Genomic DNA, 22,055 nt, shown 5'->3' with positions numbered 1-22,055 from the left:
TTTTTTTTTTTTTTTAAGCTGGGTAGAAAATCAAAGAAGGAAATACAGGATTAAACATTTGTCTCCGCTGTCCTATTTACCACTCTATTCTTGATGGAGGTAGAATTTGGGAACAGTTCTATGTTGCATTTATTGTAGAAAGCATTAGGTAAATGAATTAATGAGAAAAAGTATTTTTTCTCCTTGACTTTCTTGAATTTCATAGCTCTACATGCAACTTTACCAATACATGAACGATACTACAAAATATTATGCAATTAATATTGAAATCAAAATAGAAATTGGCTGCCATAACAGAAAAAAAACTACTGCTTAATGGAGGTAGACTATTATAATTTCAAAATTGTGTTATATTTCAAAACCTTCAGAATAAGAGCTGTCCAGTGAGTTACTTTGGATATAGTTGCTGTAGTTTGAGAAATGTGCAGCTCTTCCAAGATCAATGCTTATTGATTACATAGTGATGTATTATAATTATTCTTTTATGTAATGATTTATTTGTTAATGTTTCAAATTTTTAGCTGCTGCTTTGGGAAATCTTGTGTCAGATTTAGCTGGACTTGGGTAGGTTCATTCACTTCTTCACTTGTCTTCTGTACTTGCTGTCTTTCTATTCCCTACTCTAATTGAGAAGCATAAAAAAGGGATATTTAATTTTTCTTTGTGTTCTAGAACTAACATTTCAAATTTACTTTTTCTAAACTAATAATACTAAATCTTTGGTGTCCATCAAATGTAGATGCCTGGGTAATATCCCAGTTATACATTATTAGTATCTCTGGAGAGGGAGCCCTAGCATTTGTGTTTGGTAATTTTCATGAGTGATTCTGATGTATGTAAAAGTTTATTCTAAATCTACTGTAATATAAGCAAAATGGAACTTGTGTTTACTGAAGTATTTATATGTATTTTTTAAAGATCTCCAAGGGTAAGACAGGATTAAAAGCAAGAACCTTTCTCATTATTCCACCTCACCCTACTCCTACACAACCAAAGAGAAGGGATATGGCTTAAATTTGAGGATAGCAACTAGACTTATTTTCCAAAAGGGGATTTTTCAAAGGAAGTAATAATGGCCAAAGCATATATGGGCTTGGCTGTTTTTTGCTCTTTTTACTTAATGTGGCAGGACTAATGAAACAAAATGAGGACATCTACTTAGAAAAGGCCAGCTTTCTCTCTTTACATTCTTTTTTTTTTCTTTTTTTGAGTCGGAGTTTTGCTCTTGTTACCCAGGCTGGAGTGCAATGGCACGATCTCGGCTCACCGCAACCTCCGCCTCCTGGGTTCAGGCAATTCTCCTGCCTCAGCCTCCTTAGTAGCTGGGATTACAGGCATGCGCCACCATGCCCAGCTGAATTTTTGTATTTTTAGTAGAGACGGGGTTTCACCATTTTGACCAGGATGGTCTCGATCTCTTGACCTCGTGATCCACCCGCCTCGGCCTCCCAAAGTGCTGGGATTACAGGCGTGAGCCACCGCGCCCAGCCTCTCTCTTTACATTCTTGTTCCAAGTGGCAGATGGCCTGAGCTGCTTCCTGAGCTTGGGGAAGGCTGGGGGAGTATAAATTAGACTAAGTGGACATTATTATGATAAATATGCTCTTTCTTGCTCTTTGACTTTGTTTCTTCTTTCCCTGGCTCAATTGAGTGTTAGAAGTTTAGAGTTCAATTTTTTTCTTAGTAGAAGTTTACTTAGCCCTATAATCTAGGCAAAGCAGCTTTATAAGTGATCTAACCGTAACCTTTTATGTTAGACTTTTGCACTGGAGTTTGAGGGCAAAGCCACAGTTAAAAACGAAGTTTCTTTGCTTTAGGACCATGGCAAGAGTTTTATATTCTTGGAATTCCTGGCATAAATATATCATGACATCACCTCTTAAACTTCCCAGTTTTCAACATTAAAGTAAATAATGAGAATATTATAGTCATTGTATAGCTTTCTGATATATTTAATAGAACCAAATGATCTAAGAATTTTAAAGCCATTTAGTTGTATATTGCATCATAAAACAATTATTTTTGTTTAGAGATGAAGATTTTTCTGGGAGTCTTTGTATTTAAAAACTGTTTCTCTTCTCTTTTTGGGGGGTATCATTAAATAACAAATGTCACATTTTATGCATTCTCAGAAGCATATTCTTAACATGTTTGATATCAGGATCCATCTTATTGTTGGTAGTGTGCATAGTTTAATTGGCAATTTTTTTCTTTCTTACAGTTCATAAAGTAAGAGTGTATCCAATAAATGATGGCAACTTAGAATTGATAAAATACTTGAGAATGGCCTGAAAGTTCTAGGGTATTTTTATTAGTTTACCAATCTGAGGAATTTTGGAAACTTTTGCTGTCTGATAAGTTACTAGTTTGTATCATATGTTAAAGTGCTTTGCTTTGCGTTTGAAATAATTGCAGAAATTCTAATTATCTGTATAAAATTGTTATATACCTTGAATTGTTTTTAAAAATAATACTAGAGAATAATTGCTCTAAGTCAATTAATTTTCCTTTGTGTTAAATATTAATAAAAATATTTTTTAAACAATATATTTACATAACAATAAAAATGGAAAGTTGTAAAGACTATTTATGGCATTTCTAGAGTACCAAGCACAAATGTAAAATTATCTTGTTTCTCCTTGTAGTAATTAGTTTTTTACTATATGAGGATATTTGCATGTCTTTTTAAAAACTTATATTCTGTCCTCATGCCTTTTTTTTTTTTTTTTTGCTTTTATAAAGGCTTAATTGAAACATAACTCATATACCATATTGTCTTGTTTCTTCAAAGACTTGCAGGCTATGTTGAAGCATTGGCTTCTAGGTTAGGCCTGTCAATTCCTGATCTCACACCAAAGCAAGTTGACATGTGGCAAACACGTCTTAGTACACATTTGGTAAGTAATTTACATGGTTTATGATAATGCATTGGGTAGCCAGAGCAAGATATATTATAGTTCAGGCCCTTGAGAATTTTGAGACTAAAATTGGTTTGAATGGAGTTTTTAACAAAAATTGTCCAGGCCTTGGCAGTTTTCAGAAGAACAGTAATTTATGTTATTAACTACTTATTTTTTGTAGGTATGCTTAATTTTTAAAAAATATTTATGCAATTCACTTAGTATTGAGGAGTATCTCTTAAAGGTTGGGGACTAAAGAACATAAAATGATTAATAAAGAAAATGAAAAATTATGGTCCTTGAAGAACTTGTTTAGGTGGAAAACTAAACATGTAAACAAATTATAATTTAGTATGACATGCAGTAATAGAATTATGTGTAAGTTATAACAATGATAGAGGCAAGGGAATTAACACTGTGGGGAGAAACTTCTTTTGGTGGGGAGATTTCTTGGTGATTATTAGATCTAAGCTGATTTTTGAATTATTGATGAGACATTTACTAGATGAATAAGAGGAATTCCAAGTATACTGACTAGCAAGTAGAAAAGCATGATAAAAAAGGGTATATTTAGGTAAATACAGGAACATATTTCAGGAATATAATATGTAGTAGCTGTAGGTACCAGCAGCAGCAAACAACATTGGAGAAGTAAGCATGGATCATTCAGGAAAGTCATTGTTTATGAATGCTAAGGAGCTTGAGCTTCTTACCTAAGTGATGGAGAGCCAGGGGAGTTTTAAATAAGAGGGAAACTGGATGGATCATGACCCCATCAATAAAATGAAGAAAAAAAGGAGGAGGAATAAGCTTGTAAGGGAAGGTAATCAGTTCTATTTTCGACACATTGAATTTGAGATACTAGTAGGACATTTGAGTGGTGACAACTTAGTAGGCATTTGGGTTAAAGTCAAGAGTTTAGATAGGTCCGAGTTAGTGATAATGGATATTGTCACTCATTCATTCAACAAATTCTTATTGTTTACATATTATATGCCAGGTAGAGATGTAGAAGTTTTGAATATATCGGTTAACAAAATAAGATCTTATTTCTGGTAGATCTTACATTCAAGCAGTGGGGAGACAGACAATAAACAATATGATAAATAAAAATATTTAGCATATTGGAAGTTTGTATGTGTTATGGGAATAAAAAGAGAAAGCAGAGGGAGGTAAAAGAGGCTAGGAGTGCTAGGATGGAAGCAGACTGCAATATTCAATAGGAGAGTCACTGTAGGCCTCACTGAAAAGGGAGGTGATAGTTAAAACCATGGAAGAAGATGAGATTTTATAGGAGAGTGGCTCTCAAAATATGGTGCCAACATCAGCAGGATCAGCACTACCTTAACTTCTTAGAAATGCAAACACTCAGTCTTCATCTTAGACCTGTCTATTGTTATGTAAAAATTATTGTAAGTTCAGCAGCTTCAAACGACATATATTTGTTATCTTTCGTTTTCTGTGGGTCAGATTAGGAATAGCTTAGAAGGGTCCTCTGGAAGGGTGTAATCATGTCCAGCTAGGACCTGGTTCCTGTCTAGAAGCTCAAGTGGTGATGGATCTACTGCCAGGCTTACCCAGGTTTTTGGCAAAGTTAATTCCCTTGTGGCTGTGAGGGACCCAACTTCTGGCTTACTGTTGCACTCTCATCTCCTAGAGGCCTCCCTCCATCTAGAGGAAGCTTGTGCAACCCACTTTTGGTAACCCAAAAGTTTACCACAAATTGGTAAACTTTTTAAAAACATTATGAGATTTTTCTGGTTTTTTTTTTTTTTTTTTTTTTTAGCTTTTCAGCTATCGTTAGTGTTAATGTATTTTATGTGTGGCCCAAGAAAATTCTTCTTTTCCAGTGTGACCCAGGGAAGCCAAAAGATTGGACACCCCGATCTATTGGTCACCTGCAGTTCCTTGTCATGTGGTCCTTTCTGTAGACCCTCTCACAACATGGCAGCCTGCATCTTCAGAGCCAGCAAGGCAGAAAGAGAATGAGTCTGCTAGGAAGATGGCAAGATGGAGCCCTATGTAATGTAATATAATCACAGGAGTAGCATCCCATCAACCTTTCCTATTATTCAAAGAAAGAGCATCCTACCCATGCTCAAGGGGAGGAGATTATGCAAAGACTTAAATACCAGAAGGAAGGAAGGTATGGGGGCCACCTTAAAATCTGTCTGCATGAAAAATTCCGGAGACAGAACCCAGCAATTTGTGTGTTAATTCTGCTGTACATTAAAGTTTGAGAACTGTTTTTCCAGAGAGAATGTGCAGAATTAAAGAACCCTAGAAAATACCTAAGAGCTCATGATCTTATGGGAGCTTTTAAGGAAGAAGTTTTAAGAAACAATGAATAGTAATCAATTCCTCTTGATGTAAAGAAATCAAGTAAGATTTCTGATAATTTTTGTTTGTTTGTATTTGGATTTGGTATGTGGTTGCTCATTGATAGTCGCTTCTGAGCAATTTCTGTGGACTGATGTAAGAAAAATCAAACGGCAATGGATTGAAACATTAATGGGAGGTGAAGAATAATAAAATATAAAATTAATGTATTTAAGTTAGATGGAATTTATTTTAATGAAAATATTAAATGTTTTGGAAGTAAACAATTTTTACACGCAAAATATTCATACATAGTATAAAAACATGCAAATAGGTAATATAGAATTAAATTCATTGCTAATCACTTTAAATCTGCAGTAATTACTACCCTTTAAAATATGAGTAGTAAAAGGATCACAACTACACCAGGGAAGTGTTTGGTTTTCAGTCAAAATGTAGGAAGAGTGTGGAGAAACTAAATGAGGACCTATTTGCTTGTTGTATTTTACTTTATAAAGGTTGAAAAGTCTCTTAAGAAAGTAGAATGTTAATTTTGGGCTTTTTCTTTTAGTTTACATGTGACCATATCTTGTAGTTTGTGAGTAAAGTGAGACTAGCCCCTGATACCAGCTGGAGTTTTGAGGGAATAATGATACTCTAATGTTCTAACAATTTGACTTAAAATTTTAGCATTAAAGTTGGGATTAGGAGAAGTTTATTTTCCTGGGGCATAATAATTGGCTTCTTTCTATATTAAAAGTAGGTTCACTTTGTCCTCCCTATGGCAGAAACATCTAAATTACTAAACTAACATTAATATATTGAGTGTGTGCATGTGTGTTTGTGTGTGTGTGTGTGTGTGTGTGTGTGCGCGCGCGTGTGCGCCTGTGTGTTATGATAAACCCCTCATCAGTATATGGCAACAGTGATTCTGTTCCTTAGTTGTTGACTCTGCTTGTTTTATATTAGAATCAAATCTTTTACCCTGTAACATAGCATTTTGATTCTATACAGCCTAAACTATTTGAAGCTAGTGATCAACCATCTACTCATAACATAAGCTAACTCGGAAATTTACCCATAATAGAATATATAGAAGTATACATGCAGGTTCCAATTGACATAGGTGTATTTTAAAACCTCACTTGTAATTTGGTTGTTGGAAAGTCAAAAAATATTTTCTTATAAAACAGTATTACAGATGGACTCAAGTTCTAGGATCAGCCCCAGTGTTGTTAACTATGGGACCTAGAGTATCATAAGACATAGTTACAGTGTTTAAATAACTGTTTTTTACACTGGAAAGATTTGTTTCAGGTCCTGGATCAGGGAGTAAGAAAAGTATATCACTTTTTTCCTTCCTCTCCACCCTATTGATGTTATATCTCTTGAGATAATTGTGTCAGAAATTGCTGACTGGTATTCCTAAAGTGAGGGGTAAGGAAAACCTTGGTTGCTGTGAACTATAGTAAACAGGAATTCTAATACAATGGGTGAGAAATGAAAGTGGGGCCTATTAGCAATGGTTATTTTATGTATATGAGAAAGTCAGGAGTCTAAAATAGAATATAATGATTCCTCTCTGCATATATTCAAATGAGTAAATATATGTTAAAGTCAAAAAACAAGAAGCTGGGATTAACTTTATCAGCATGTGGAATGAAGAAAATTTCTACTTGTTAAAACTCTGCATGAGTGATACCTTTTAAAGTTTTGGCATAATGAAAATAACAGTTTTGATTATTAATATCAAGCATTGGTTATACTACTGATACCACTACCACCACCAAAACCATCAAAATAACAGAGTTGAAAAATTTTTATGCAAGCTATTGTCAAAACATTAGTCTACTATTAAAATTTGTTAGAAAAACTGTAAGATATGATAGCTAAATAGACAATGTATAAGAGAAAACATTTCATTCATGGTTAAGTTTATGTAGCTATCATAGTATCTGTAATGTTTGATAGAACTTACTTTGTCTTTCTCTGTGTACCTAACTAGAAGTTCCTGAAGGAGAGAGACAGACTGCATAAGACTAGTTCATCTCTGTGGTACACCCAGTACAGAGTTTGACACATTGTAGCTTCTCAATAAATATTTGTATGAGGAAATGAAACTTAGTTGAAAAGTGTTTAAACTTGATAGTCATCATAGGAATGCAACTTTTGAAAACCATTTATAAAAATAAAAATTTTAAATTTTTATGATCTGGGTGTGGTAGCTCCTGCAGCGTGTAATCCCATTTGGGAGGCCAAGGTGGGAGGATCTCTTGAAGCCAGGAGTTCAAGATCAGCTTGGACAACATAGTGAGGACCAGCTCTATCAAAATAAATAAATAAATAAAAGTAAAAAAAATTAACTAGGCATAGTGGAATGTGTCTGTAGTTCTAGTTACTGGGGAGACTGAGTGAGGAAGATCACTTGAGCCAGAGTTCAAGGCTGCAGTGGGCTATGATCATGCCACTGCACTCCAGCTTAGGTGAGAGAGGGAGACCTCGTCTCTAAAAATAATAAAAATAAAACAAAATTTTTATAATGTAGGATAGGTTGCAGGAAAATTGGTATTTATGTATACATTTATATATACTGAAATTGGTATGTAAGTATGTGCCGCTTTGTCAAGGATGGACAGCATGACAATACTTCATGAAGATGCACAAAGATTAATTTTATTTGATTTTTACATAAATCACTGGGGAAGAACTATACATGGAAATGCTCATTGTTATTTCTCTTACAATGTTGAAGAAGTAACAGTGGCTATTACCATAAAGAGTAGAATATAGACCTGTCAATTCAGTGGAATTTAGAAGTCTTTAAGTTTATGCAGCAATTTGGAAAAGAGTTTATAAGAAAATGTGTGGTCTGTGCAGGGGTTACGGATTGAGGAAGAAAACAAAGCTATGTTTACATAATGATTATGTCTAATATAATTAGATATAATTATATCTACATATATACAGGGATAAATATTGAAAAGGAATATATATGAATGGTAGCAAATCCAAATATATTGAGAATAGCTGGTGAGATTTTTTTACTGCCTTCTTGTTATCAGAGATAAAGTAACTTTTCAAAAATGTTCTCTTTTGTTTCCTTAGGGCAAAGCTGTTGGGGTGACTATTGGCTGCATTCTAGGAATGTTTCCTTTGATTTTCTTTGGAGGAGGTGAAGAAGATGAAAAACTGGAAACGAAAAGTTAATCCTCTTAGAATACCGATAAAAAGATGTAAACTAATGTACCTCAGTTATTAAATATGCTGTCACAACATTTAGGAATTAAGACAGTAACACTATAGATATGGGATCAAATAATTTAGCATGTATTATGGAAAACACTAACTTATTGTGGCTTGGTCTTCTTAGGACATCTTTTTAAAAAAAAACCAGTATCATTTTGTGTAAATTGTTGAAATGCTTTTTCATCGATAGCAGTCAACATTTTATCTTTTCTTTTTATATTCATAATGTTATTTAAGTATCAGTCATTGATGTACTGTATTGACTTGGGGTTTGCTTATTTGTTACTTAACATGCGTACATGCATGAAAGCATTTTTGGTTGTTGTTCCCTGGTAGTTACATTTCAATCTTGAGATTTTTCCAAATTACTTAAGATGTTTAATATCAGTTAAAGGTTTTTTTTACCCTCTTTTTGGCAACATCAATTTTGTACTGTTATGCAGTAAACATTTATAATCATATAATTTCAGTCATTTTCTTGACTCTCACATCTATTGAAAATGGATATGGATACAGATTTTAAGTATTTTAAGTATATAGCACTTATTTTAATTTTCTGACTTTACTATTTTAAGAGCCAGAGGTTAAGAAGAAAGAGCAATTATGTGGTCTCCCTGCTGCATATAACCGTATATACTAACAAGCGTACTATTTTTAATTGATTTTTTTTTAACCTTTAGTTTCCCAGTTTTGAATAATTACATGGTGGGTTCTGACTTTTGAGGGGAAGAAAATGATTATTTTAGAGTCTTTGAAATGGGGATTGTGGAATTAAATTGAACTAAGGGATTCAATATGATGCTTGAAAATTAAAAGGCTAAAGGCTTTTTTTAAAAGAAAATGTCGAAAATAGGAACTGTCAATAAGGTTTATGTTATAAATGGTGAAGTTGAAATGATGTTTGGAAGGTTAATGAGATAACAAATTATATTATTTGGGAAGGCTTCTTTTTTTTCCCCCAAATATGACATCATCTCATCTGAATGGAATGAATCTGAATATTCCATACTCATACTCCTAATCTCATTGTAGCTTACTTAGTGAATTTTATTTATGAATAATTTCTTTTGAAGTGAAAATTAGATATTTAATATTTTGCTTTTTTGCTAGTCTACTCAAAAATTACATGAAGAGAAATCCTTCCTCCCTGTTTTTCTTTTTTCTTCTTTTGTGGTATTTAAAGAATATTTTAGATTGAAGTTACTTATTTCTAGTTTTGTATATCTGACTTAAATAACCATGTAAGAATTATAAATTTTAGTTTTCGGAACCCTTAAACTTTTTAGCATGAGGTCTGTTACACATGCTAAAAAATTATTCTTACTTGTAACAGTGTAAATACATCATGGAGGAGAGAAACTTAAAATAATGTTTTGGCTATTTAAGTTATTTGTGTTGCTAAATAGATGCAGAGGATTTACAGCAATTTTATTTTGAGGTTTTATTTATACATAATTACTTTGAACTCTTAAGAGGAGGTTTTTTTTTTCATGAGGCAATTTGTCATAAATTTTCTCATGCACTTCAGAATGAATAAGTGCTATCCTTTAATCATAGCCTTTGGGGGAGAAAGCATAAAAACATAGCATATAATCAAAATATAAGTATATGACATGCACAAATATAACATTCTTATTGAATCAAATCATATTTCTAGAACTTGCGATCTTAAATAGAGTTTTGTTTTGTATCTTCCATATAATGTCACACACAGATAACCAGACAAAAAATCCTTTGTAAAATTTCAGATTCATAGCATTAGAGTACCTATATTTTGGGCAGTGGGGAGGTAAACTGTAGGTGCTTTCTTTTGTCCCTAACTTGTATATTGATGGCAGTCCATTCTGTTTTCCAAAAATGTATGTGGTGCTTTACTTCTTATTAATTAAATCCCATATTAGAAACCTTGCCTGTGAGTTTAGAAAGGGCTTTTGATGATTGTTTTTTCTTTTTGCTCTTGAAAATAATCCAGTCCTAGGGAATTATTGGTTTAATGGAACATCTGCAGAATTACTTAAGGTGTCAAAATATATAGCCTTCACATTGAAAGATGATTTTAATTTATGGGCATAATGAAAATTTGAATCAGGTAATTAAATTTCAAAAAATGGAGACCATTGGTCTTTAACTGAAGGGTATATGTTTTTTAAGATCATAGTCTACACTAGCACGTGCATTGCACGGAGTGCTTTCTGAAGAATGGTTCTTTTTAAGATAATGACTTCATATGATTATTGCTTCATGTTATTTGCCACAAAGAACTTTAATTCAGGTTTAAACTGGAACTGTTTGTTTCTCATATTAGCTACTTCTCTATTAGGAGCACATGAACTATAGTTAAATGCAACATGAGCTACTTTAGTACTGTTTGTTTGAAATTTATGTTGTCCATGTATTATGATTTATGAACTTGTTGATGCATGTAAATTGGGTGCATTTTGTTGCCATGTACGTTAAATGGTGACCAATGTTTTTACAAAGGAATTGAACAAAAAAGTATCTTTTAAGAAATTTGGAATGTGGTTTTGATTTAGAAATTTGATTTCTTACTAATCTCAGAGGGCCTTGGTATGTTCTGTTACTATAGCAAACAGGATTAATGAATACAGATTTGTTACAAGATGGCAGCAATGTCACTGAGACAGTGACAACAATTTACCACCTCCCTAGAATCTGCACTTGCGATACAACATTACAGAGTATAAGTGATGAGTGATCCCATAGAAAATCTTTAGATAGAGTAGCATAAGTCACACTGATGGGTATTTACAGCAGAGATATGCAAGCTGTTTGTGTAATAATGCCTCATTTACTTTATTCTTTTCTCTAGAACATAAATTTTGAAGGTAATGGAAGTTTATCTTTTATACCAAAAGTTTGTATGAGCCATTTCAAAGTAAATCTTTCTAATTTCAGAATCATATTTCTCACCATCTTAAGACAGTATATTAAATATAATATAATCTTTTACTTAGTGGCTAAGCATTATCTTTATGTACATCATTATTGTGTGGTAATGAGTACCTTAAGAATCTAGATTTTATGGTTTTCCATTTTTTTTTCTGCTTTTCTGGCAACTGTTTTATCTCTCTAATCTGCTTTTTTTCTCAGTTGTCTGGACTTAGAAACTAGGTAGCCTATTTTACCATAAATTATTTGGGAAATACTAAAAAATTGTCTTTGGATCCTGACTGAGATGATGATGATGATGATGATGATGATGATGATGATGAAATTGGCTTTGGATCCTGACTGAGATGATGATGATGATGATGATGATGATGATGATGAAATTGGCTTTGGATCCTGACCGAGATGATTATGATGATGATGATGATGATGATGATGAAATTGGCTTTGGATCCTGACTGAGATGATGATGATGATCATGATGATGGTGATGATGATGATAGTAGTAGTAGTAGTAGTAGTAGTAATAGCTCCCTTTTATTAAACATTTATTGCTTTATTCACTAGTAATTACATGCATTATTGCATTTAATCACCTTAATGACAACATTAAGTTGGGGCCATTATCATTATCATCTCTATTTTCTAGTAGCTAAATTGAGGCATGAAGAGGTTAGTTTGCCAATGATAGCACTATGAATAAGTGGACTGGAATCCTATTTTGTTCAAGTATGAAGCCTGCTTTCTTAACTGCTAGGCAGTGGGGACATCAGTTGCATAGACTTTATAATGTCTTTTCTTTGCCTAGGTTCCTTTTTACCTCCAGATTCATAGAGTCATTTTCTTATCTATAAGAGTATTGTACTTATAATCTCAAGATTTATTTTAGAAATCCTGTGTTCTTTATTGCATACTATGTGCTAGGAACCATTCAAGGCACTGAGTGAACAACCAGAACATCTGTACCCTCATGAAGCTTATTCTTTGGTGGGATAGTGATGGGGAAGAGAACACAGAAAAGCAAATATACTTTTTTTTTTTTTTTTTTGAGATGGAGTCTTCCTCTCACCCAGGCTGGAGTGTAGTGGCATGATCTTGGCTCACTGCAGCCTCGACTTCCTGGGTTCAAGTGATTCTCCTGCCTTAGCCTCCTGAGTAGATGGGATTATAGGTGCATGCCGCCATGCCGGTCTAATTTTTTTGTCTTTTTAGTAGAGACAGGGTTTCACCATGTTGGCCAGGCCTGTCTCAAAACTCCTGACCTCAAGTGGTCCATCCATTTCGGCCTCCCAAAGTGCTGGGATTACAGGTGTGAGCCACTGCGCCCGGCCCACAGATACACACTTAAATATTATTTATGTCAGACGGTGATAAGTTCTATACAGATAAATGAAACAAGATAAAGAGGATAGAAAGTACCAGTGGTCATAAGTGAAGATGATCAGTGAAGACCTGAAAGAAGTGAAGGCACAAACAGTACAGATATTCTGTGAAGAGAAAGTACGAGGCTAGGTGCTAGAAAGTTGGTATTAAGAAAATCTCAGATACTTGAAATATGTTCCACTTTGACATGCATTGTAAAATGTTTTCTTTTTGTTTCATATTAGTAATGTCTGGATTAAGTCTAAAGAGTAACACTTAAATATTAATACTTACTCCTTGCATGTTTACTGACAGCAGTAGATGGAAATGGCACAGAAGCATGGGGGAAGCAAACTTAGAATTCAGTAGTCTGTGGATACTCCATCAGCAAGTCATTTTTAGTTGACTCCCGAACAATGCGGGGATTAGGGACACCAACCCCCTGTGCGATTGAAAATCTGAATACAACTTTTGACTCTTCCCCAAACTTTACTGATAGCCTACCGTTGACTGGAAGCCTGTCTGATAACATAAACAGTAGATTAACACATATTTTGTATGTTATACGTATCGTATAATGTATTCTTATACTAAAGCAACCTAGAAGAAAGAAAATGTTATGAAAATCATCAGGAAGAGAAAATGCATTTATTATTCACTAAGTGGAAATGGATCATCATAAAAATCTTCATCCTCCTTGTCTTCATGTTGAGTAGGCTGAGGTGGAGGAGGAAGAGGAAGGATTGGTCTTGCTTATTGGTAGCAGAGGTGGAAGGGGAAGCAGGAAAGGCAGGCACACTAGGTATAACCAGGAAAATGCACTGTAACTTTTGATGTTTTGCTTTTTTACATTTCTCTAAAAATTGTTTGTGTGTGTGTGTGTGTGTGTGTGTGTGTGTGTGTGTAAAATCCTTCTTCCACCATTTGCTTTAGTTTCAGTGCTTGTATGGTAGAAGGATCTATGTTGTAAAATCAGTCTTGAATAATCACAACACTTCTACCAGGTTTTCTAATGTCGATTTGTTTTCTGGCACTGCTTCCAAATGTCTTCCTCATTGTCTGGCACTGATTTGGAGGCATTTATCTCTAAAAGCTAAGCTTTGAATAGCTCAGCTTTAGATTCACTCCAGGATTCAGATCTTGAAGATTTTACCCTCCACGTTTTTTTTTTTAAACATATCTACAACCTCTTTCTTGATTTTCTTGATTCTGTGAATTCACACACAATATCTGGATTGTTTTCCTCATCAGGAATTTGTTGTTTTGGACTTGACGGCTTTCATGGCTTCTGCAGCAATAATGGCATCATCAGTGGTGGAATCCTTCCAGACTTTGATGATGTTCTCTTTGTTAAAGCTCTCTTGTGTAGCACTGATGGTTCTTTCCATAGCGTACTGTGTGTAATGAGCCATCAAGGTCCTATGACTCCCTGATCTAGAAGCTAAATTAGAGACATTCTGTTTGGGGGCAAATAGATCATGCCAATGCCTTTAGTGTTGAACTCACGCGGTTCTGGGTGGGTGGCCAGGGGCACTGTCCAGTATCAAAAGAACTTTAAAAGGCAGTCTCTTACTGGCAGGGTACTTTCTGACTTCAAAGACAGAACATGGATGAAGCCAATCCAGAAAAAGGGTTCTTGTCCAAGCCTTCTTGTTATACTGCTAGAAGACTGGCAGCTGGTGTTTATGTTTTCCCTTCAAAACTTGGGCATTAACAACTTTATAGATAAGTGCAGTCTTGACCATAAACCCAGTAGCATTTGCAAAAAAACCCAGTAGCATTAGCCTGTCCCTTTCTGCCTTAAATCCTGATGCTCACTTCTCTTCTTTACTAATAAATGTTCTTTGTGGCTTCCCCCCAACCCCCAGAATAGGGCACTTTTGTCTGCCTTAAGAATCTGTTCCGGTAGATAATCCTGTCTCCTCACCGATTTTCTTAATGGCATCTGCAAACTCATCTGCTGCCTCTTGGTAGACGGGAGCTGCTGCTTCTGTTATCTTAACATTTTTAAAGCCAAACTTCTTTCTAATATTATCAAGCCATCCTTTGCTGGCATAAATTCTCTGGATTTAGATACTTCACCTTCTTTTGCTTTAAGTTGTCATAAGATGACTTTGCCTTTTCTCAAATCATATTACAGCCTCTAGGTACATCTTTCTTATGGCAATATGGCACCCACATAAAAGCTGCGTTTTCAGTGTGAGATAAAAAGGTATATCACAAAAAGTGCAAGGTTAGCTGGTATAGGTACAGTAAAGGCTTCCTAAATTTTCTTCTTATTTTTTTTTTTAACAGTGGTACTTATGCTGGATTCATTTATCTTGAAGAATAGGCAACTACAACCACAGACCAGTACACATCAAGCAATTTAACTTTTTCTTGTAATGTCATGACTTTGCTTCTTGGGAGCACTTCCAGCATCACTAGTGGGACTTTATATGGGTCCCATGGTATTCTTGCAAGGTTTATGATTGTACTAAACATGATGAAAAATAACTGAGAACCATGAGAGATCACTTATTGCAATGATACACAATTTACTGGAGAGATGAACTGCTCATGTGGATATGATAAACATCACATGGCATTTTAAATGTCCATGTGTACATTTTAAACGGATACTCATAGCACTTGAGATCACAGCAATAGCAACAGGAGGTAGCTCTGAAATTATGGTAGTAGTACAGTATGTCCTATGGTTTATCTTATGCAGTTGTAATTTAGTAATGCATCTTTATGTCTGTCTCAACTGCAAATGGCTCCAATATATAGTCTGTGTATGTGTAAGTTTTGATAAATTTAACTTTTTTTTTTTTTTTTTTTTGAGATTGAGTCTTGTGTCGCTCAAGCTGGAGTGCAGTGGCATAATCTTAGTGCAGTGTTATAATCTTGGTTCATTGCAACCTCTGCCTCACAGGTTCAAGTGATTCTTATGCTTCAGCCTCCCAAGCAGTTGGGATTACAGGCATGCATCACCATGCCCAGCTAATTTTTGTATTTTTAGTAGTGACAGGGTTTCACCATGTTGGCCAGGCTGGTCTTGAACTCCTGACCTCAGGTGATATGCCTGTCTTGGCCTTCCAAAGTGCTGGGATTACAGGTGTGAGCCACTGCGCCTGGCCAATTTTAAGTTTTTATTATAGATTTGTATATATTTTATGGTAGTAAATGATAAAATAGACTAGTATCTACATATGTTTTATGCATTCATGACATACTTTTTTCTTAGTTTTTCAATATTTCTAAGCTACATGGTGCATCTGCAACTTTTTAAAATTGTTGCAAATCTCCAAAAAAGTTTTCAATATGTTTATCAAAAAATGGACATATGCAGTTCAAACCTGTGTTCAAGAATTAATTCTATATGACTTCCATTGTCATTCTGCACTGTTTCTGCAGTTTATCACATTTTACTTCAGGCAGATTTGGTAAATCTTCAATGATAGTTCTCTATCTTTAATGATAGTTTTGTAACATAATCAAATGCTTAATGGGAAATACAATATGTATATACATTCCCTGTCTACCAATTATCAAAGAAACAAATACTCCTTTGACATGACTTAGTAAATAAACTTCTGTTGGGAGCTAATGGTTACTTCACTTTCTGCTGAATCTGTTATCTAAACTTTTGCCCTGAGGATTAATACTAAGTATATTGATCTACAGTTTTTAGAATCTGTCTGCCCCACTCTTCTTAACATGACATTGTTTACCTAACTCTGGGCTTAATACTTTACTGTTCTTATATTTCATAAACAGAACAGTTTTGCGGTTATATTTCAAATTCTTTCAATATCATAATCATTTTGAACATTTTGGCCTTAAGATTTTAACATTTAAGAACTTAACACTTAAGAACTTAACGCACTGGAAAAATATTGATGTCCCCAGAGGGTGTTTTATTTTTCTTGCTTTTAAAAAAGTTTGTATAAATTTAAGGGGTACAAGTGCAGTTTTGTTACATGAATATATTGTGTAGTGGTGAAGTCCAGGCTTTTAGTGTAACCATTGTTTGATTAGTCTACATTGTACTCATTAAGTAATTTCTATCCCTTGCATGCCTGCCTCCCACCATCCCACCCTTCTGAGTCTCCAGTGTCCATCATTCCACACTCTATGTCCATATCTACACCTTATTTAGCTCCCACTTACAAGTGAGGGCATATGGTTTTTGACTTTCTGTTTCTGAGATGTTTCACGTAAGATAATGGCCTCCAGCTCCATCCTTGTTGCTCCAAAGGCATGATTTTATTATCTTTTATGGCCGAAAATTATCTCAAATATATTATATATAAATGATGTCACACACACACACACACACACACACACACACACACCCAGCCACCAACTATATTTTCTTTATCCAGCTTCAATGGATTGACACCTAAGTCAATTCCCTGTCTTTGCCATTGTGAATAGTGCTGCAATAGGCATATAAGTATAGGTATCTTTTTTATATAATGATTTCTTTCCCTTTGGTTATATACCCATTAGTGGGATTGCTGGATCAGATAGTAGTTCTGTTTTTTTCTTAAAGTGCTTTTGTTTATGAAGGTTTATGTTGACTATATCAGAAATGAAAACTGACAAATTTTAAAAATATATTTACTAATCTGTTTTAAAATAAACCAGTTTCATGCTAACAACATTTTATGAGAATTATTTTTCAAAAATAATTTAGTGAGAAGAGCAGCATTGTTAATAGAAATTTTGCAAATCTTTTCAGTGTCTGGCTTAATAGAAGACAGCTGGATTCTCATACTTGTTTCTGCATTCAGTCTGTTTGACATGTTTTGTTTGAAGTAAGTGAAGAAATTCCTCCTGATGCAGGTATGCAGTTGTAAAAGGGAGGAATATTTTAATAGCCTAGGCTGTGGATTTATTCTTGGACACTATAACAAAACTGAACAAAGGGTGGTATCTAAAAGGTTATTTGCAATGTAGAATTTGAAGCCATACAAATGAGATTTTTTGTTGAATTTCATTAGAAACCATTGGTCTGCCTTGCACTTTGAGTGAAACTTTTTCCCATGAATAATTTTGTAAAATCATGTATTTGGCTCATGGAAACTATTGATTCACTGAGTTTGCAGATCTTCCAAATGTTAATAATTTGCCATATAAAATGTTTAAAAATCATGTTTAATATGACCAGCGATCTCATTTAAAAAGCCTCTTAAATACTGAGAGGCCATCAAGTTCAGATGGCAGATACATGTTTTCCAAAATAATTTTCACTTGAAAGCTTAAAATTTATCATTGGCAACAAATACTGTTAGTTTTTCTTGAAATGACAGTTTATTTTGTTCATGTTTGAGGAAATGTCTGTCAAATATTTCCACATCTGAATTGCCTCACTTCTCTCACAACTTGAAACAACCTCACAAGTTATTTTCCTCAAGACAGCCATCATATTTTGGTATCCTCAGAAGTACTTAATGTGCACTTCTCGTTTCTTCATACAGAAACTTTAAAAGACTTAAGAGTAAGACCGGGTGTGGTGGCTCACGCCTGTAATTCTGGCACTTTGGAAGGCCAAGGTGGTGGATTACGAGGTCAAGAGATCAAGACCATCCTGGTCAACATGGTGAAACCCTATGTCTACTAAAAATACAACTGGGTGTGGTGGCACATGCCTGTGGTCCCAGCTGCTTGGGAGGCTGAGGAAGGAGAATTGGTTGAACCCAGGAGGTGGAGGTTGCAGTCAGCTGAGACTGTACTACTGCACTCCAGCCTGGTCAACAGAGCGAGGCTCCATCTCAAAAAAAAAAAAAAAAAAAAAAAAAAAGACTTAAGAGTAAAGATTTAATTTTTACTGATTTATTAAGCACATTGAATGAAACCACCCCTCCCCCAAACCCTCACCTACAGGTACATGGCAATGAAGAATACAATGACTACTAGTACCTGTTTCAAAGATGCTGGTGCTTTTGCCCACCATGGTTTTTGTGACATTGGTGAATGTGTTGCCAGAGTAAAAAAGATACATCATGTCTTAATATATTTTGAAAATGTTTTGATTTCACGAACTCCCTAAAAAATTCAGAAGTCTGCAGACCATACCAACACACTTTGAGAACTGCTGTCCTGAACTTTCCTAATAGATATGAGGCTTAGTTGCAAGTAACAAAACCCCAAAAGAACAGTCGCTGAATTAACATAGAAATGTATCTCCTATGTAAAATTATTGTGGCATGTTGTCCAGGGCTGGTATAAGGGCTATGCTCTGGAAAGTGTTGGTCAGAGGCCCAGCTTTTCATCCTTCTACTTCATCATGTACAATTTTCATTCTCAACGTTACTTCATAACCTAAAATGGCTGTTTTAGTCCCAGCCATATTATCTACATTCTACCCAGAGGGGAGGAAACTAAAAAGAAACCTAAAAAGGTCTTGAGACAACTTTTTTTTTTCTTTTTGAGACTGAGTTTCACTCTTGTCACCCAGGCTAAAGTGCAATGGCTCGATCTTGGCTTACCACAACCACCACCTCCTGGGTTCAAGCAATTCCCCTGCCTCAGCCTCCTGAGTAGCTGGGATTACAGGCCCACACCACCACACCCAGCTAATTTTGTCTTTTTAGTAGAGACAGGGTTTCACCATGTTGGTCAGGCTGCTCTTGAACTCCTGACCTCTGGTGATCTGCCGGCTTCAGCCTCCTAAAGTGCTGGGATTACAGGCGTGAGCCACCCCACCCAGTGGTTTTCGTTGTTTTTTCAACTCAGATTTCAAATATTTTTCTGATTTTAGATTTAAAAGATCTTAAATGGCATAAAAATGGTATAAATTCAAGTTGATGAACATTGAATCCAATGTGAGTTGATTGAATAGAATAGCCATTGGATTCTTATGTCACTCTTATTTATCACTCTAGAGATATATGGAGGATAACAGTAGACAAAATACAGTTAGAAGCTGAGAATATTGGTCTCAAGTTCAGCTGAGAATTTGGGATGAAACATATATGCTTGGAAGTCATTTATACACAGCTGTTAGTTGAAGCTATTGTAATATATAGGTCTTCTCATTTGTAAAGCACAAGAGAGCAGGGCCAAGGACAGAACTCTTAAGGGAAGGGGAAGGAGGGAAGACCACTGGTGTTTTAAGAACTCCATTCCTCTATATGATCAATTCAATAGATGCAAAAAATAAATTGACAGAATGTAACAAAATAAACATCCATACATGATAGAAACTTCCAGAAACTAGAAGGGAAATTTTACAGCCTAATAAAATGCATCTGTGAAAACTTACAGCAAGCATCATACTTAAGGGGAAAGACTGAAATGCTTTCTCTCTAAGATCAGGAACAAGGCAAGGATGTATATAGTCTTACCACTTCTAGCCAGTATAATAAGGCTAAATAAATAAATAAGTAATATCCAGGTTAGAAAGGAAGAGATGAAACTGTCTTATTCTGCAGATGACACAATAATCTATGTAGAAAACTAATTTACCAAAAAGCTACCAGTACTAATAAATGTTTCTCAAGGTGGCAGAATATAAGACCAATATACCAAAATCAATTGTATTTTTATATAGAAGCATTGAGCAATCAGAAATTGAAATTTTTAAAATAACATCAAAAGTAAGAAATATTTAAGGATAACCTGCCAAAAGACATGTGAGACCTGTTCACTGAAAACCAGTAAACATTGCTGGGATAAATAAAATCTAAATAAATAGACATATTGTAATTATGTATTAGAAGATTCAACGTGGTTAAGATTTATTCTATAATTCAGCTGTATATATTCAACACAATCTCAAAATCCTAGCAGGCTTTTAAAAGAAATTACCAAATTTATATGAAAATGCAAAGAACCTAGAATAGCCAAAGCAATGCTAAAAAAAAGCTAAGTGGAGGATTTACACTATATGATTTCAAGATCCATTATAAGGCTCCGGTAATCACAATATAAAGAAGGGTAAACAGATATAGGCCAAGGTAACAAAATTTGTCCAGAAATAGACCTACAGATGTCCAATCAATTGATTTTTAACAAAGGTGCCAGGGCAAATCGATGGTAAAATGATAGTCTTACCAATAAATAGTACTGGAGCAAATGGATATCCATATAAACAAATAACAACAACAAAAAACAAATGAACCTGAATCCTTATTTCACACCAGTGTTCAAAAGGTACTTCAAGATAAATCATAGTCCTAAATATAAGAGGTAAAGTATAAAACTTCTTGAGAAAAACATAGAAGAAAATCTCAGTGACCTTGGCTTGGCACATGTTTCTTAAACTGGACACAAAAAGCAAGAATTATAAAATATTTTTAAGAAAAAGAATGCAAAGTTGTTACATTTTTAAGTGCTGCATTTAAAAGATAACAGTTATTCAGAATTCACCAGTTTGATTAAATTCTTGCAAAGTATCTCTACTGTAATTTGTGATACAATGTTGTACCCTAAAGTGCATTTTTTTTTCACTAATGGACAATTTATTATTGAACTCAGCACCATTTCTATTTAGATAATATACCACTACATTCTGTTAATCATTAGATGTGACTGAATTTTTTTTACCATTATTAAAAATCTCAAATTCTAAATCTGCAAAGTAAAACTTTTTTAAATGAAAAAAAAAAAAAAGGGACATCAGAATAAAAAATGTTTGCCTTTCCAAAGATACTGTTATGAAAATGAAAATGTAAACCACAAAATGGGAAAAATAGTTGGAAAACATATATCCAAGAAGGGACTTCTGCCTATTATACCTGTATCCCTTCTATTAAATCATAAGTTCCTTGAAGGCAGGAATCAGATCTTATTTCCCTTTGCAATGATCACAGATGTGCAATGTAATGTGTTGAATTGTTCCTGGATGACAAGTAAAAGGTAAGGGCAAAAAAAAAAAAAAACAAAAAAAACCCAAGGTTGAAGATGTATCATTGTAGAGGTAGAGGAGAAAAGACAAATTCCAAAGAATTTAAAATCTTGATCTCCAAAGCAGGCAAAAGCAAAGGGCAATTATTGATAAGCCATCAGAGTATCTTTATTTTATTTTGTTTTTTGATGGAGCCTTACTCTGTCTCCCAGGCTGGAGGGCAGTGGCACGATCTTGGCTCACTGCAACCTCTGCCTCCCAGGTTCAAGTGATTCTCCTGCCTCAGCCTTCCTAGTAGCTCGGATTACAGGCGAACACCACCATGCCCACCTAAGGAGATGGCGTTTCATCATGTTAGCCAGAGTGGTCTCGAACTCTGACCTCAAGTGATCTGCCCGCCTCAGCCTCCCAGTGTTGGGATTACAGTCATGAGCCACTGCGCCTGGCCCAGAATATCTTAATAATAACATTTTTATAGC

General features: G+C 34.7%; 1 protein-coding gene across 2 annotated transcripts in view; it reads left to right on the top strand.

Moving 5' to 3' along the window:
- TMEM65 (transmembrane protein 65) overlaps positions 1–10,983 on the top strand; it is a 65,195-nt gene extending 54,212 nt beyond the window's left edge. For both annotated transcript variants that reach the window (XM_032246544.1, XM_032246553.1), the window contains 3 exons: positions 522–564; positions 2,792–2,897; positions 8,325–10,983. In XM_032246544.1, coding sequence (XP_032102435.1) covers positions 522–564; positions 2,792–2,897; positions 8,325–8,426 — 251 coding nt within the window. In that variant the 3' untranslated portion in view covers positions 8,427–10,983. The remainder of the gene's footprint in view (positions 1–521; positions 565–2,791; positions 2,898–8,324) is intronic.
- Positions 10,984–22,055: the final 11,072 nt, after the last annotated feature.

Source organism: Sapajus apella, unplaced genomic scaffold (genome assembly GCF_009761245.1).
Source record: "Sapajus apella isolate SASKATOON/1434 unplaced genomic scaffold, GSC_monkey_1.0 scaffold3, whole genome shotgun sequence".
In the NCBI taxonomy this organism is placed as follows: Eukaryota; Metazoa; Chordata; class Mammalia; order Primates; family Cebidae; genus Sapajus; species Sapajus apella.
This window is presented reverse-complemented; position numbering and strand designations above follow the sequence as displayed.